The 16,492-nt window shown below is 33.2% G+C and overlaps 2 protein-coding genes across 5 annotated transcripts; one reads left to right on the top strand and one right to left on the bottom strand.

Annotated features, from left to right (window-relative positions):
- Nucleotides 1-5,006: 5,006 nt before the first annotated feature.
- LOC110992880 (uncharacterized oxidoreductase YrbE-like) lies at nucleotides 5,007-12,757 on the bottom strand. 3 transcript variants are annotated; one of them, XM_045633277.1, is made up of 7 exons: nucleotides 12,708-12,757; nucleotides 12,024-12,115; nucleotides 11,471-11,719; nucleotides 10,455-10,762; nucleotides 8,723-8,962; nucleotides 7,728-7,883; nucleotides 5,007-5,428 (listed from the first exon to the last, which is right to left on the bottom strand). In XM_045633277.1, exons 2-7 carry the CDS (start codon nucleotides 12,104-12,106, stop codon nucleotides 5,289-5,291), a joined length of 1,176 nt encoding a protein of 391 aa, XP_045489233.1. In that variant the 5' UTR covers nucleotides 12,107-12,115; nucleotides 12,708-12,757; the 3' UTR covers nucleotides 5,007-5,288. The 3 variants fall into 3 exon arrangements, with proteins under 3 accessions (XP_045489233.1, XP_045489232.1, XP_045489231.1); XM_045633276.1 differs by having other exon boundaries at nucleotides 12,601-12,749; XM_045633275.1 differs by lacking the exon at nucleotides 12,708-12,757 and having other exon boundaries at nucleotides 12,024-12,401.
- Nucleotides 12,758-14,489: 1,732 nt separating this feature from the next.
- LOC110992871 (DEAD-box helicase Dbp80) lies at nucleotides 14,490-16,456 on the top strand. 2 transcript variants are annotated; one of them, XM_022258850.2, is made up of 2 exons: nucleotides 14,490-14,642; nucleotides 15,001-16,456. In XM_022258850.2, the coding sequence occupies exon 2, from the start codon at nucleotides 15,009-15,011 to the stop codon at nucleotides 16,398-16,400; it is 1,392 nt and encodes a 463-aa protein (XP_022114542.2). In that variant the 5' UTR covers nucleotides 14,490-14,642; nucleotides 15,001-15,008; the 3' UTR covers nucleotides 16,401-16,456. The 2 variants fall into 2 exon arrangements, with proteins under 2 accessions (XP_022114542.2, XP_022114543.2); XM_022258851.2 differs by lacking the exon at nucleotides 14,490-14,642 and adding an exon at nucleotides 14,675-14,803.
- Nucleotides 16,457-16,492: the final 36 nt, after the last annotated feature.

The raw sequence follows: 16,492 nt of genomic DNA, 5'->3' as shown, positions 1-16,492 counted from the left end.
ACGATTAACCTTTTAATCTCCTCCTGTTCGCAGGTCCGGTGCGCGAAAATATTGAAGTTTCTTATGGTGGCATTTCTATTTATAAAAAGCTAGATTAGTTTACTGACTGCACGGCTTTATAAGTTTATTCTACTGTTATGAATTTTTGTTCAGCTTGCGTTATTAAAAGACCCACATCGAACTACAAAACCAGAACTTCAAGTTCATGCTTTATAAGTTTTACTTGTGGCACAAACCAGTGAAAACCGATTTACAACCCATCACCCAACTTTAGATATTTTTAATTCGTAAATTGAAGGTTGGGCAGCGTGAGCATGATCGCTTGTTAGGCACAGATGGCTGCATACAGGCATTAGAAATAAAAATGATAACGAAACAGATACAGAAACTGTTTTATATTAATACTTTGGATATAATAGCTTTGTCTATATATTTATCATGATCAGTGCATATTACAATTTATTTTTGAATATGTTTTATGTGGTAACTGTGTTTTATGTTTGAATGTGTATTCTGTTTTTGTCTTATGTGTATCATGAAATTTTAATTATTAAAATTTAAATATTGTAGGATAATAAAGTAACTGTAGTAATACTAATAATAATAATAATAATAATAATAATAGCCTTTATTTCCAAAAAACTTTAAAATTTAGGGATGATAAAACGTCATTCAGTTAAGTTTTGGATTGTCCACTGTTGGACATAGGCCTCCTCCTTCCGGTTCCACTCGCGTCTGTATATTCTTAGATATTTCAGTGTGTTGAACCGAAAAAATATTCTTAAGTGTTTCTTGTTCTAGTGGGTTCAGTCCTGATTGTCTGCCTTTAAATTGTTTTCTACTTTTAATTTTTGCTGAAATTTTCACTGTTGCCCGAACCATACGGTTGTCTGTTGGGTGGGTGGTATTAATTATATCTATATTTTCGACGGTATGATGATAGGGTCTTTTAATAATAAAAAAAAAAGTCTATTTTTTTTGTTTTTCTAAACAAAAGTCAATAAGTCGTTTGCATCGCTCGCTTCTCTTACCGTGTCCCCATAAACCCATAACCAACTTTCCATCTGGAGTAGCTCGGCCTATTTGTGTGTTAAAATCTCCAAGTACAATTGTGTATGACAGAGAACCTCTAAATCTACAATATTTGATTTCAACACCTTTTTAACCATAAATCCTACACCATTTCTTCCACTTTCTTTCCGGTGTATAAAAAGATGTAGTCTTCGTATTCAATAATGTGTGTTCCCTCTTTTCTAATATCAGAGAGGCCAAGAATATACCACTTTTTGTTTTGCACACCATGTTCTAATTCCTCTTGACGGCCATTGCCTATGAGCGACCTTACATTCATTGTACAAATTCGTGTGCCTTGAATATGGCGAGAGTGTTTTTCTATTTTTTGGGTGGAGGGTGGTGGTCTACTACCCCCACGGGGACCAGCCGTATTGGGGGAGATTGTTCTTATTATTTTATTTGTTTTCTGGGTACCAACACATGGTTGCTATGATCTTTTATCAGAGGAAGTAGGTTTAGAAAGAGAGTTCGATCTGGCCCTCATCACGTCAAAAGCACTTGTTCGATTAGTTTTAGACGAAAGAAGTGCCTGTTGTTTTTTTGGTTGAGCCATATGTTCAGCTTGTGGAGAAGCTGATAATTCTCTCTTCCTTTTGTCTGTGTTAGAAACATTTTCCTTGACTATAAGTTGGTCGTATTTTAAATATGCAATCTTGCCATTCTTTAGTTCTTCTATTAATTTTAGTTTCAATAATTTTCTTTTTTCTAACACTTCTTTGGAAAAGTCTTCAGAGATAAACAATTGCTTGAACTTTCTCTTATTTTTTACGATTTCCTGTTTCTTCCAACTATTAACGAAGGATATTAAAATCGGCCTTGGTTTTCCTTCCTGTTTTGTCGGTTTTCCGATACGGTATATTTTATTAACCTCTGTTTTTTCGAGTGTTATATTTAAATCCGCCAGACATTGCCTTTGGACATTCTGCAATAACTCGGTACTACTACATTCCTCCTCTTTCAAGTTAAAAATGACTAAATTGTTTTCCTTTTTTTCTCTTCTTAAATGTTCGACTACGTTTTCTAAGGTTGCGACTTTTAATTTTAGGTTTTCATTTTCTGCTAAGATAGGTTTTAATTTCTCATCAATTCTATTTATTATTTTGTTAGTTAACGATTCTTCCAATTTTGTATTCTGTTCCTTCATTTCAATTCTCATTTTCTCAAACAACATTTGAAATTGGTCTTCCATTGTTGTTTAGTGGTAAAAAAATAAAAAAGTAAACTTCGCTTCGTAGGTAAGAAAGCGACAGGATTCGATCCGGAAGCCTCAGTGTGTACGATGTTCTCAACGACTCGTCGCAAGTGCCAACCGACTAATTGCTTAGCTCGCAAATAAATCGTATATAACACATATGATATTGTGATTTATTTAAAACAGTGCTTAGGATTTTAGATTAAAGTACTGGATTTGCACAAAACACTTTTAAAAGTCACTTCACTACACTTCGTCAGTTTTTTGCAGCAATTGTCATTTTTAACCATGTAACTGAACGAGAAATATCCAACGCGGTATGGCGGATAGCAAATTGTTTGATCACGGCTAACTAACTACTGTTTAATGCACTGTATTTATTGTTCACATTTGCTGTGTAAATATGTTGCTTAAAATATCATAGTTCTCGTTTTTTAACCTTTTTTACGCACCGATTCTATTTTAATTTTAAATAATTATACAGAGCTAATGTTAACTGTGCCGCGGTACCCTCAAGTTGCATGTAATACTAATAAGCAAATAAATAAATGAAAAAGGAATGTCTTTTAATAATAAATTTTAGTTATTATATATAAATTTCTAAGGTTATTATCGTTATATGTATCCCTCATAGTTATATTTCATATAGACTTTTTGTGTATGTAGATACAATGAAATAATATTGAGCCCAATAAATTTATTAAAACATTGTTTTCTTTAATATATCAACAAAACGCGTACCAAATCTCGAATAACGTATATTATTACATAGCGAACCTGCAGCGAACAATGCAATATCAATTTTAATATTGAAGGAAAATTTACAAAATGAATGCCTGAAAGCCGATCTCTGTCCTTCGCAAATTGTGTTGTTCAACGAAGAGGTAAGGACATAATTTGTTTTTAATGAACTCGGCTTGATCACTCTGTTCTTGTCAAATCATGCGGCTAATGAAAAGCGTCGTGATGCACCGGATCAATTTAGAAAGGGTATTTTGGTAGAAGAAATTGAATTTAGAAGAAAATTTACTTTACGAATACAATCGGTAATAAACACATTATTATTTATAAGTTTTGTTCGCGTATATTTGTCTGTAAGTTGTCACATACTACTGTAGTCTGTCTCACTATAGTTTGATTTTGTAATAAAAATGGCGCCCTTTTCTGTTTTCACAATAGACATTGATTTAGTTTTATATTTCGAATTTATTCTTAATTTAAAATAAGTCAAAGACAAAGTTTTTGCGTCACGATGCGTTTTATATAGTTTTTATTCGGTATTTATTTTTTTTAATACTCGTACTCACTGATACGCACGTAAATTGTAAACGTTTAAACTTTAAATATAGTTAGAAATCATAAATTAATTTTATTATGTGTATTTTATCAATATAATAATTCCGATCGCAGTAAACGATATTTACAGAAAAAACAATGTTTTAAACGATATTAACAGAAAACGAATTAGCGAAATCGGACCAGCCACGCGTGATGTCGTGACCAAGGGAAATAGTGATTTATTTTTATATTTATTGATATAAATTTTAAAATAATACAATCATAATAATTATTTTATTACCAACAATCTTTTCTAAATGCTATTTTCACCAAATACTAATAGAAAACTAGACGAATCTTGAATCTTGATCAAGGTGTCAAAGAGCACAAATGAGGTACAAATGAAGGCTTCGCGGCATACGCGGAGCTTTTATTGTGACAACACAATGTCTGCAATCGGGGACTGACTGGAACCGCCAACAGAGACATCTTTATCGAATTACTCGTGTTTTTTCATGAACTGTAGGAAGGTTCTTGTTAACAGTTAGGAACAGTGTGTCTTTTTGAACAGAAATAGCGCTATAACTCCTGGATAGGCGTCAGACTAATCGTAATCAAACTGAAATTGTATTCGTTTTTACAACAAACTCCCAAGCGAAATTACAGAATTACTAAATAAATTCAAAGTCCTAGTTAAAAGTAAATGAATTAATAAAGCCATTTATAAATGTGACGAAAAACCTCTTCGACTGTTAAATTGCATAGCAATTAACATCCTATCATTTCGCTCACAGTCTATTGTTATACGCAAGTGGTTAATATAAAGTAAGACTAAAAATCTTCTATTATTTAAAGCACCGATGATCCGGGAACCGTACAATCGGTATGACACTCGTTTGGGTGTCGACAAACGATACTTTCTATTTATTTTTCTCCTATGCTGTAGAAATCGTATTATTTATTAAGTAGTTTTTGTCATTTAGAAGAAATATGCTTTCATTAAAAAATGTGAACGTTTTTAGTGTGAAAATTGTGATAGCACTACCAAATTTCACTTTATACGAACGTAATTTCTCTGATATTGGCAGGACATCAGAATCTCGCGTGAAGGGAAAATTTCATTAGCGTTGCACATGTTCAATTACCCAACAGTGCCGTATGCACTGAGAGCAGCTTACAGATAGGCTATTCACTGATAAATTGACCGAGATTATACAATTTTTACAAAGGAATGGTTTGCGAACACTATAATTTTCGGGGAATATTATTACCGAGGTTTGACTTCCCACAATATATTTTAAAAAAATATTTAAATGTATGAGTAACATTTAGATTGATTCCAAATTAAGACTTAGTTAAGTTTAACTTCCGTAAGTAAAGTATTGCATTTTGGCATAAATAAAATGTTACAAAAAATTGGACCCTTTTTAGTCAGGAGTATAAAAAAACTTAAACAAAAAAAAACATATGTATAATAATAATTTATTTCAAGTTTGCTTTACAGGAAAAACTTATATCTAATTGCGCTAGTTATATAAACATAATTAGTCAGGTTTATCTGACGCTGAACTAGGTGTGAACCTGTATTTCAGCACACAGCGCCTAACCCCCAAAATTTCACAAAATATCTCGCATCAAGTACATGACTCAACGGCGAAACTTACATCTTGTAATTTATAATCAATTCAACAAGTAATTCTATTATGGTGTGATATGTTCAAGTGTTCTCCCTGTATATAAACAATTAAGAATATATATCAGGAATATCGTCCTTGCTCCAGTCGATCTCAATTGTTTTATTGGTTCGAGCACTCTCTTCAGCAGCAGTTGCGATCTTCGATACTGCCAACGTCTGCCAACTGGTTACCTCTTGGGGTACTCCGTCTGTAATAGGTATATCAAAATTTTATTTTCTATATTTTCTTAACATTTCAGTTAATTCTGTTGTGAGGTACATTTAGAAAGTCTGCACAGCAAGGGCTCGAACCTATGACCTCAGGGATGTCACACACACGACACACACAAGACCTCATATGTTGCAACTCAGGGTATTAGTTATTTTACAGTTATTGTCATCTATCATCAAAACTAATTTCTGTTACACAAAGATATCCACCATCCACTAATCAAATAACAACTAAGACACAAATAACAATAAAGAACTATGATATACACCACTTTGTGGAACCAGCTGCCGACTGAAGTTTTTCCGAACCAATTCGACTTAGGGTCCTTCAAGAAAAGAGCGTACCAATTCTTAAAAGACGGGCAACGCACTCGCGAGCCCTTTGGCATTAAGAGTGTCCATGGGCGGCGGTATCACTTAACATCAGGTGAGCCTCCTGCCCGTTTGCCCCCTGTCTATTAAAAAAAAAAGAATATTAACAGTGTTAACTAGATGTACACTCTTTATGGAATGACTAAACCGGTTATTATTTATAGCTTTTCTACAAGATGGCGCCACTAGTATCAGTAGTATCTTTCAATATATCTCAATAGTTTGAGAGTATTATCACAATTTATCTTATATTTTTAGGATAATGAAATAGCTAGACTACAACATACATACATATAAAACACAAACTCTTATTAGAAATGACAATAGATACATATTTTCTTCTTGATTATAAAATTACTATTTGTACTAATGTTATTTATTCCATTCGCTTTAACAAAGACGGTATTCACAGTAGGTTCTGAGACGTGAATAAGTATATCATTTTTACGTCTATTTTAATTTATTTTTCTTAGACACTTTATTTCTATGACCCACAAGCTTATTACACAAATTTAAATTCCTCGAAGTCGGAAAAGTTAAATATACGTTATATATAGTTCACACTAATAATAGAAAAGTTTTGACAGTTTACAAGTTTTAATTATATACCTACCTATAATACTTTTAGGACCTGATAGATTAGAATCCTACTATAGCTTAGCTAACCTGGCCAGTATTAAATATATATATTGGGCCATATTTTGTATTATTAAGACAAGAAAAAAGTTTAGTTTTGAATTTACAGTGTCTTCATACGACCTGTGGCAGTCAAACACAATTAGAAGTGAAAGCGTACGTCGCTCCACCTTACAATAATAATTAAAAGTTGCGCTCGGTATAAAAGTTGCGCAACGATGCAACACTAGTACTTTAGTTTTAAGACTAATTAGCACTGCCTTTAAAGTTTTCGATCCCAAAATCATTAAATCCACCACAGCTGGTGCTTTTGTCAACAAATCAGTATCACAATACAGAAAATGGTCCGAATATTCCAAGAAAACTGTCTCAGGGATAAAACTGTTTAAATTTGTTTTAATTTTCTATGTATCAATGTTTAATTATTATGGTTGACTATTGACTGATGAATATAGTTACCATTATAGTTATTACAGCAGCCCGGCAACCAATATTTAAGTCTTGACTTGTTAACGCCCGAACCCAATAATTAATCTACAATCTCAGATTGTTTTCAATTTGAGATCAGACCGTGACAACCGATCGATCTCCTATGTGCATCTCAATAACCAAATCCTACGAAGACAAACCGTTTTTGGGGACGGATTCACTTACGATTACACTAATATCTGATAATCAATCTAAACCAAATAAAGTAAATAAAACCGTAAAAATAATAATAAAATATACATGTCTATGTTTAAAACTTATCAAATAGCTTTTTAATTATTTTAAAAATAAAATCTTAAGACAGGATATTGGGATTGTTGAACTGTCATTTTCATACAAAGGTCTATCCACACACACCGATCCGACCTATCATGTATAGCTTGTATCGACAGATGGGTATTACAGCCCGTAATAGCCACCTATATCCATAATCCGATTGCTTATTGGCACACTTTTATCAATACATGATGATGTCATGAGATGTCTATCTCAGATGGCCAAAAATGGATTGACATTGATTGTTGGGTTTGGGCGTAAAGCTATCGCGTAGTATGCTTAAAAGGAGTATTAAGAATATCCATAGCGCAAAATCACCTGCATCATGAGCACACCCCACATACACACTTTTATTGACTTTTTATATGTATTCCATTTCTGGATATATTTTTAGTGTAATTGTTTGTTATTATATATATTTTTTGTTAGCTGTAGAATTACGAAATAAATAAATCATCTTATAAAGAATGAGTTTTGAGAACTATAAATAATATTATCTCTTACATTGTACAACATCCAAGAAGTGTTCGACCTCTTGTTCATAAGCCTCTTTGTATCGAGACGGAAATGAATAGTATATTGGGTGAGTCTTGCAGCCATCTTGCTCTATCACATAGTCTGTGGATGCTGAGGGCTTTTCATTTTCCACCTTTATCATGCCTGAAATAAATTCAATTCAGTATAACTTGACTTGAAATAATAAACATTTAATAGTAACCGCTATTTACGCTAGTATGATTCTGTTGGTAAAGAAATTTTAGAAATCGATGTAGTTTTCGAGTTTGTTACTGACATAGAAAAATATAAAACCTTTTAGTTTATAATATTAATATAAATGTATTCTGTTATTTATTATTTGCTCTATACTGCAACACAATTGTTGAACTTTTACAAGAGTACGCCGTGGTAATTTTTGTCCTTTTACATGTATTATTTGAAGTTAATGACTACTTGAATAACTAATTAAAAAAGAATCCACTTAAATGGATCGAAATAATTCTATTAAGTTCATCCTCCAGGAAAGTCTAATAAAAGAAAGCTGTGATAAATAATAGTTAGGCCCTACAAAAAATGCAATAAATCCGAAAATTTATTAGATTTATTTGCCACTTATAATATTGTGTTACCACATAACATCATAACTGGCAAATAACAGCATAGACATTTTATTACATTCCATTTGAAATAGGAATTATTTAAAACTTTACGCCCTGTATTAATTGTCGTCTGTTTAATGTCAAATGTCAAAATTCTTTTATTTTCTTCTTTTTGTCTATTACTTATGATTTTTGTTTACATATATAAGCAATATAATAAGTAATAGAATTTAGAAATTGAACTATTTTGGATTTGTATATTGTCTAAGTGTTTTGTTTTGTAATACGTATGTTGTTTTGACCCTGGGCCACAATGCACAAACAGTGCGGGCCATGAAAAAAAAATACGTATGTTAGCTGTAAGATTACTAATAAACAATAATAATATATCTTCATATTTACCTTTATTTCCAAATACTTCCAAGCGTTGATCATATCCGTAGGCACTGTATCGGCTGTTATCACCTATGGCGATAGCACCCGACGGGAATGTCAGAAGGAAAGCGATGTTGTCGAAGTCATCAATAGCTTTGATTTCAGGAATGAGAGCGGTGGCCGTTGCTTGGACCCTGATGGGCAGCTCGCCTAGCACCCAACAGGCCATATCGAAGTCATGCACGAGACAATCGTGGAATACTCCACCTGAATAATGATTATATTAAAACCATACGAAGGCAAATTTATTATTTATTTGTTCAAGTCCTAAAACAATGTGTGCGTAATACAAGAAAATATGACAGTACAAATTTTACACACATACAATTATATTAGAACATAGCAAGCAAAAAAATAAATAAATCAGTGGCGCTACAACGTCTTTAGGTCTTGGCCTTAGATTTCTGAATCTGTTTCATGATCATTTCAAAATCTAATACGCAGGTAGGTGATCAGCCTCCAGTGCCTGACACACGTCTTCGACTTTTTGGGTCTAAGACATGTCGGTTTCCTCACGATGTTTTCCTTCACCATTCGAGCAAATGTTAAATGCGCACATAGAAAGTCCATTGGTGCACAGCCCGGGATCGAACCTACAACCTCAGATATGAGAGTCGCACGCTGAAGCCACTAGGCCAACACTGCTCGCAATAGCAAGCAAGTGAGGGGAAAAATTAAACTAGCAACCACAGAACAATAACAAAAAAAGCAATTAAATGAATAAATAAAAAATAATAAGTCCAGCTAAATGATAACTTAAACCTCATTAAGAGCGTGAAAAACAAAGTTACGGTAACTTGTAAAATATATTAATATTTTCTTCAAAGACGCCCTTGATGCCCTTGCGCGGGCAAGCAATATCTATGGCCTATGACCCTCTGTAATCTATCATACTTTAACCGTCGCAATAAATCTTTTGATTATGTTAACTCTAAACATATGTTTATAATCTCTCAAGAACTGATTGGAAGAATCATTAAATAATCATTATTATCATTATTTCTACATAATTATGTATAGACAGTGTATAACTTCGGATGTTTGGCGGACCCATGCGACTTATGCAATACAAAAGAGTCCCCTTGTTAGTGTGCTGCGATATTGGGGGCTACTCGATTGTGAGGAAGTTGCATGGATCCGGTTAGCGCCTTCTTCTCATGTCATACACGTGTATATCTCTTCTATAACATGTTCATAAGTATCTGATTGTCCACCTTGTAACGTATGTGATGTTTGAGAGCAAAATTAAAATGAAAATTCTATCGAATATTAAATTCTAGATAGTGAAGGAAAAATGGCAGTGATATTTGGAAGTGCATCATTTTTCAGTTTCCACAAGACCGTCATAACACAAACAAGTTGCACTGAAATATTAAGGGGTGGACTACCCTTAACATTTAGGGGGATGAAAAATGGATGTTGTCCGATTCTCAGGCATCGGTTAAGCCGTTTCGGAGGAGTTTAACCACAAACACCGCGACACGAGAATTTTATATATAAGATAATTACTTGATTCATCTTCAATCAAGCATCATTTCATCATTTCAACAAACTAATACTATGACTACTATCAAATATATATACACGTATCTTTTATCTAAAGATCATACTGTTTTTAATACTAGTAGCGCCATCTATGTGATATTCTGCGAACTAATCAAACCACCTATTTTATACGAGTTGTGCATTAAATAATTACCTGAAGTTCTCAAATAGTCAATAGTCGGTAAAGGTGAGTCCCTGGCAGTCACCTTTAAAACCTGTACATGACCGACTAGCCCCTCTCTAACCTTTATCTTCAGGTTTCTATAGGATGGATCAAAGCGGCGGTTAAAAGCCGCAAATAAGATTCGGCCTTTGGCGTTTGCTGTGTCATAGCACTTTTTAGTTTCGGCAATACTTTCTGCAATTGGCTTCTCACAGAACACATCTTTATTGTTCGCTATTGACTTCACAACAATCTCGTGATGGGTGAATGTAGGAGATGCTATGAAAACGGTGGTTATACTGTAATTAATAAATAAAATCTCGAATCAGGATTTTCATTAATAAAATCTACTTATTAAATGATTTAAGTTGGCGCCTGGTAGATAGTACCGGTGAACCTAGCTGATACTTTCTTGCTCAACGAATAAGTATCGCGATACAGCGAGGAAATGCTTCGAGCATTTTTTAAACTTATTTTTAATTATATTTATTATAACTATGTAAAGAAAACTGTAAATAGATTGTAATGTTTAGGTTTTATTTTAATAAATATCATTTTAACCGCAAGAAAACACGTAAATAATGTTTTCACCAATAAGAAACAGTAATTTTACGGGATCAAAAGGTAGTTATGTCACAAATTATATTAAAAAAACCGTCCCAACGCGCATGATTTATGATTAAAAGTGTCCAAATAGGATTCTTCCCTCCATAACTTGAGTATAATGTTAACCTCTTGTATATATTATAATATATCTGTGGGTGTTGTCTTTTTTTTGTAAAGTCATTTTTGTTTTGGGTAACTCTGCTTAGATTAAATTCAATCCATCAAATTTATCCTCACCTTGTTAAGACATAGAACGCGACTTTGACGGAATTGTAATTTACACAGAAGTCGCCATTAAAAATAAAGTGAAGTGAAGTGAAGTCCAAAATATATTTTACAATAATGAGAATCACATGCATTTAAATCTAGTTTTTATTTTGATAGATTAAATTAAAACTTACGCTTTGTCGTTGAACACACGATCGCTGTCTTTTGATGTTAGGAAAGTCACATCACTCAGGTTCCAGAAACTTCTTATCTTATCAAACCTTTCTTTGCGATCATCGACAATATATTTTAGTATAACACGTGGATTACGGATTATACTACACAGATGAATGGATCCTGCCCGACCGATACCAAAAATCGCTGCCACCACCGGAGGCCTCACTCCTGGTTTGTCAGACACAAGATTTACCTTGTTTACAAAACTGAAATTATAAATATCATTTTAAATTATATATATGATATTATTCAAATTACAATAAATGTTTGGAAAGCTAAAATCTTTTTATGTCTTGATCTCGAATTTCTGAAGATCTCAGACTCCTGTGCCTGATATATGGTGTTGACTGTTTGGTCTAGGGTCGCTTTCCTCTCGATGTTTTCTCTCACTGTAAAGTGAGCGTTAAATGCGCACACATAGCCGGAGATCTACGACCTATGGGAACCTACGGCATGAGGTTTTCACGATGAACCAGTCTAACACTGCTCAAAGAAAGAAAAGAAAGTTACTCTGTTAAAGTCCAGTCAGACGCAGGGTGGGTCTTTTTAGCCACTTTATAAGGAGATTCTCCCGCGAACTTCTTCGTCGCCATGTTTATACTCTGAAACACAACCAATTCACGAGTTTGACGAAGTACGGCTCATAATATGCATATGAAAAATCATCCAGGATCACACATATATAGACTTTTTAGACACATAACGTGACCTGCCGTTCCAATACTCAGGATTCTCCCCAGATCCGGCCGGAGTACCACGTTGCAGAGTGTCTACACACACTAGTACTCTAAACGTGAGATTCAGAAACGAGAGCAAACCAAGACTAAATCAAAATCCAATACGATTCCATCCTCTCAATCTCAACGCCTCGCGTTCCACTTCACAGCGCCTTTCTACCGAGCACCTTGTTCCTAATAGATGTGCTATTTGGAACAAGCTGCCAGTAGAGGTAATTTCAATCTTAGGGGACTTCAATAAAAGAGCGAATCTTTCCCTAAAATCTCGGCAATAGCCCCCGGCGTTGTCCATGAACGGCTGATATCACCTAATTCAAATAATTCCCTTAATATAAATATTTTTAACGTACGAAAGTCAGGTTTAGCTAAGTCTCCTTCTGAATCTAATATATAACTCTTAGCTGGCCAGTCCCACATAAAAGCATTTTCGGCCTGTGAAATTTCAAATCGAATTTACCAGATATAATATGATCTTTGGTCCGTGCTAACAACGTGACTGAAGTAAACAGTACATCCGCGACTTTATATATCTGTTAATAATTATGATAACCTAAGATCTATATTAACGTAATTACACCAGCATGTATATTTATCTGTTTTCACCTCCCTTTTTAGTTAACCTTATTATTAATGTCGTAATACAAATATTTAATTCAAAATCATTTATTCATTAGTGACGACGACGTTTTCCTTCGCGGTTCGAACGAATGTCTATCAGTGCACAGCCGCAGAACGAACCTACGACCTCATGGATAAGAGTTGCTCGCTGAAGCCACTAGCCTAACACTACTCTCTTCTTGGCTGACTAATCTACTGAGTCGAATATTGACAAGTTTTAATTAGGTTCATGAAGTCTCTTACTACCTTCCCAAAGTTTAAGTCCCAAATTGTAATTCCAATCTTGTCCATAACTAAAATGATTACCCTTGCGTACTTTTTCTAACGTTCAAAGGGAATGTATTGGAGCGGAATGTTCCACGTCAGAGGTAAAAGCAAGTATTCATGTTTGATTTCGGCTCATATGAGAGCCCGTAAAAACTCTTTTATCATAAATTCCTCAAGAATTATTTCTTTAGAAGACAATATCCCGGCCTAAAATTTTACCACATGAAATTTATATTGTTTTTAATGTTCAATACGCTAATAATTAATATAATACGTTTTCATCCAAGAAGTCGGATTTCATAATATTTAATAGAAAAAGCGGTAATTACTAAATGTAAATAGTATACTGGCTATACATTATTATGCAGTATAATTGTATTATATTATATCATATTTCCAGTATCGTTAGAAAAAATATCGTATTTTCTGACTTTCTGATAAATAGTAGTGACATAATAACCAAACTAATTATTTTAATTATCTACATCTACGGTACCCTTTCTTATCAGTTTAATAAAGTTGTCAAGGACATAGTTTTTTATGGCAATAGCCAAGGACATAGTTTAAATAAAGTCAATAAATACCTCTGGAATTATTATATATAAATACAATTAGTAGTTTCACATACATTGGCTTTATAGTAATTCAAGTATTTTAATGTCCTAATTACAATTATATAATCCTAAAAAAAATATCAATAGGTTATATATTTTTTATTAATTTATTATTTCTTACGAATAAAGTCAAAATTCAAGGTTTATACTATTGTGTTAGCTTTTAATATTTATTTAAATGAATTCAAAACATTTTTTTATGTAACATATTCTTAAGAATCTTGCTTGCAAGTGTGCATGTGCCATAGTTGCTCGATTGACTCGTTCGGTTGTTCACGAATTGTCCAGTTGCTCTAATAATGTCCGATTCATATTTTACAGAAAAGCTTTCTGCAATAAAAGCAATAGATGTTTGTGTCTCAGTATTCTTATTTATAATATCAATCTCCTATGGTTCATTATTCATATAGATTTTAAGATAAATTTGTGACTTTCAAATGCCAGACCATTTATTTATAATCTTATACGAACCTTTTATAATTTCAATCGGCCTTTTAAACGAACAGAAGAATTATTATATAAAATCGAAACATCATTTTTTTTACTTTATGTACTGCCGAAGTGACATTAACATTTTATTACCATTTTTTTCAAAGATTGAGTGCAATGCAGCTAACTTCAACGACATCAATAATAATTATTAATGTGAATTCATCAACTTCAATCATGAATCTGCAAGCCCCAAGTGAGATACCGAATACCGATTACCGTTAGCGAATAACTGTGACAACCAACTGACAGATGCACAACATCTATATTCTGTGATTGCGAATAACATAAACTGAAAACGATAATTTCACAAAAAAGTGAAATTATAATTAAGGCCTGAATTTTGGAAGTATAAATAATATTTCAGCTATTTAAGATAAAGATCTATTTATTATTTTGAAGAGGTAAGAATAATATAAAACGCTTTGTTTTATCTTAAAATATGGAAGTATTTCAACGCGTCTAAAGTTTTGACAGCATGTTTAAACTAGTTGCAATTTAAAGTTATGTTAAAGTATCACAACTACCTTGAGAACATTACATGAAAACATAGTGTGCTTTATACGTAATATTCTGGAAAAATAAGCAAAACTTATAAGATTTTAGTCAACCTGTTAAGTTGGACCACAAGTCCTCAAACTGCACCAACATGTGCACCACACATAACAGTTTGACTTAATAAATACATTTTGTAGCTTGTTTTTTTTCTTATAATCTATTTTAATCTAAAATTTTATATTTATATTTAATCTAAAATTTTAGCCCTGAAAATGGCGAAACAATGGGGTCAAAAAGCTGAGGAGCTAGAAATTTCCAATAAAGTTGCTGGTTTAGGACTCAATAAGAAATTTGAAAAACCTGAAGATGACAGTCCAGACACAGCTAATCCAGCAGAAGCTTCTCTACTCATGAAAATCATAAGACAAGGACTTGTTGAATCTAAACAGGATATTGAAATTCAAAGAAAGGATCCAAATTCTCCTCTTTATTCAGTAAAAACATTTGAAGCATTACACTTAAAACCAAACTTGTTAAAAGGTGTATATGCAATGGGCTTTAATGCTCCATCTAAAATACAAGAAACTGCTTTGCCAACATTACTAGCAGACCCTCCTCAAAATATGATAGCACAGTCTCAATCAGGAACAGGCAAAACTGCTGCTTTTGTACTGGCCATGTTAAGTAGAGTTGATCCAACCAAAAACTATCCCCAAGTACTTTGTCTGAGTCCAACCTATGAATTAGCAATACAAACTGGTGAAGTTGCTGCAAGAATGGCCAAATTCTGCCCAGAAATCAAACTTAAATATGCTGTTCGAGGTGAGGAACTACCAAAAGGTACAAAAATAACAGATCATATTTTAATTGGAACCCCAGGAAAAATGTTGGATTGGGCTCTTAAATTTGCAATGTTTGACTTAACTAAGATAAAAGTCTTTGTATTGGATGAAGCAGATGTTATGATAGATCGTCAAGGTCACCGAGACCAATGTGTTCGCATCCATAAATGTATTCCTTCAACATGTCAAATGATGTTCTTCTCTGCTACTTATAATAGCGCAGTAATGGAATTTGCTGAAATTATAGTGACCAATCCCATTATAATAAGACTATTAAGAGAAGAAGAATCATTAGACAACATTAAACAATATTTTGTTAAATGCAAGAGCCCAGAGGATAAATATAGGGCTATATGCAATATTTATGGTGTCATAACTATTGGCCAAGCTATTATATTTTGTCATACAAGAAAAACAGCAAGCTGGCTCTCGGAAAAAATGTCAAGAGATGGTCATTCTGTAGCTGTGCTGTCTGGTGAGCTTACTGTTGAACAAAGAATTGCAGTATTGGACAGATTCAGAGGGGGGCTTGAAAAAGTGTTAATTACTACAAATGTATTGTCTCGTGGAATTGATATAGAACAGGTTACTCTTGTTGTCAACTTTGATATGCCAATGGATCAGGACAGAAAAGCTGATTGTGAAACTTACTTACACAGAATTGGGCGTACTGGGAGATTTGGAAAAGCTGGTATAGCTATTAACTTGATTGAATCTTCACAGGACATGGAAATTTGTTTAGATATTGAAGCACATTTTGGTAAAAAGATTAAATTATTAGATATTGAAGATGCAGAAGAAATTGAAAAAATTGGTGCATAATCCTAGTTATTGTGTTAATATTTAACTCTTTCGCATAATAAATTTATTGTACTGTATTCTTTTTTTTAAACTAGTAATATTTTTTCATATAC

This window comes from Pieris rapae, chromosome 22 (genome assembly GCF_905147795.1).
Source record: "Pieris rapae chromosome 22, ilPieRapa1.1, whole genome shotgun sequence".
In the NCBI taxonomy this organism is placed as follows: Eukaryota; Metazoa; Arthropoda; class Insecta; order Lepidoptera; family Pieridae; genus Pieris; species Pieris rapae.
The sequence above is the reverse complement of the archived record's forward strand: the minus strand, read 5'-3'. Positions and strand labels throughout refer to the sequence as shown.

What these genes read in the sequence shown, in the direction of transcription:
- LOC110992871 (XM_022258850.2), top strand. Translation starts at nt 15,009, where the DNA reads ATGGCGAAACAATGGGGTCAAAAAGCTGAGGAGCTAGAAATTTCCAAT.
- LOC110992880 (XM_045633277.1), bottom strand. Translation starts at nt 12,106, where the DNA reads ATGGCGACGAAGAAGTTCGCGGGAGAATCTCCTTATAAAGTGGCTAAA. An exon ending in TGACTATTTGAGAACTTCAG is followed by an intron (nt 8,963 to 10,454) that starts GTAATTATTTAA and finishes ATCATTATTCAG; the next exon opens with GTGGAGTATTCCACGATTGT. An exon ending in GGAAGTATTTGGAAATAAAG is followed by an intron (nt 7,884 to 8,722) that starts GTAAATATGAAG and finishes AATTTATTTCAG; the next exon opens with GCATGATAAAGGTGGAAAAT.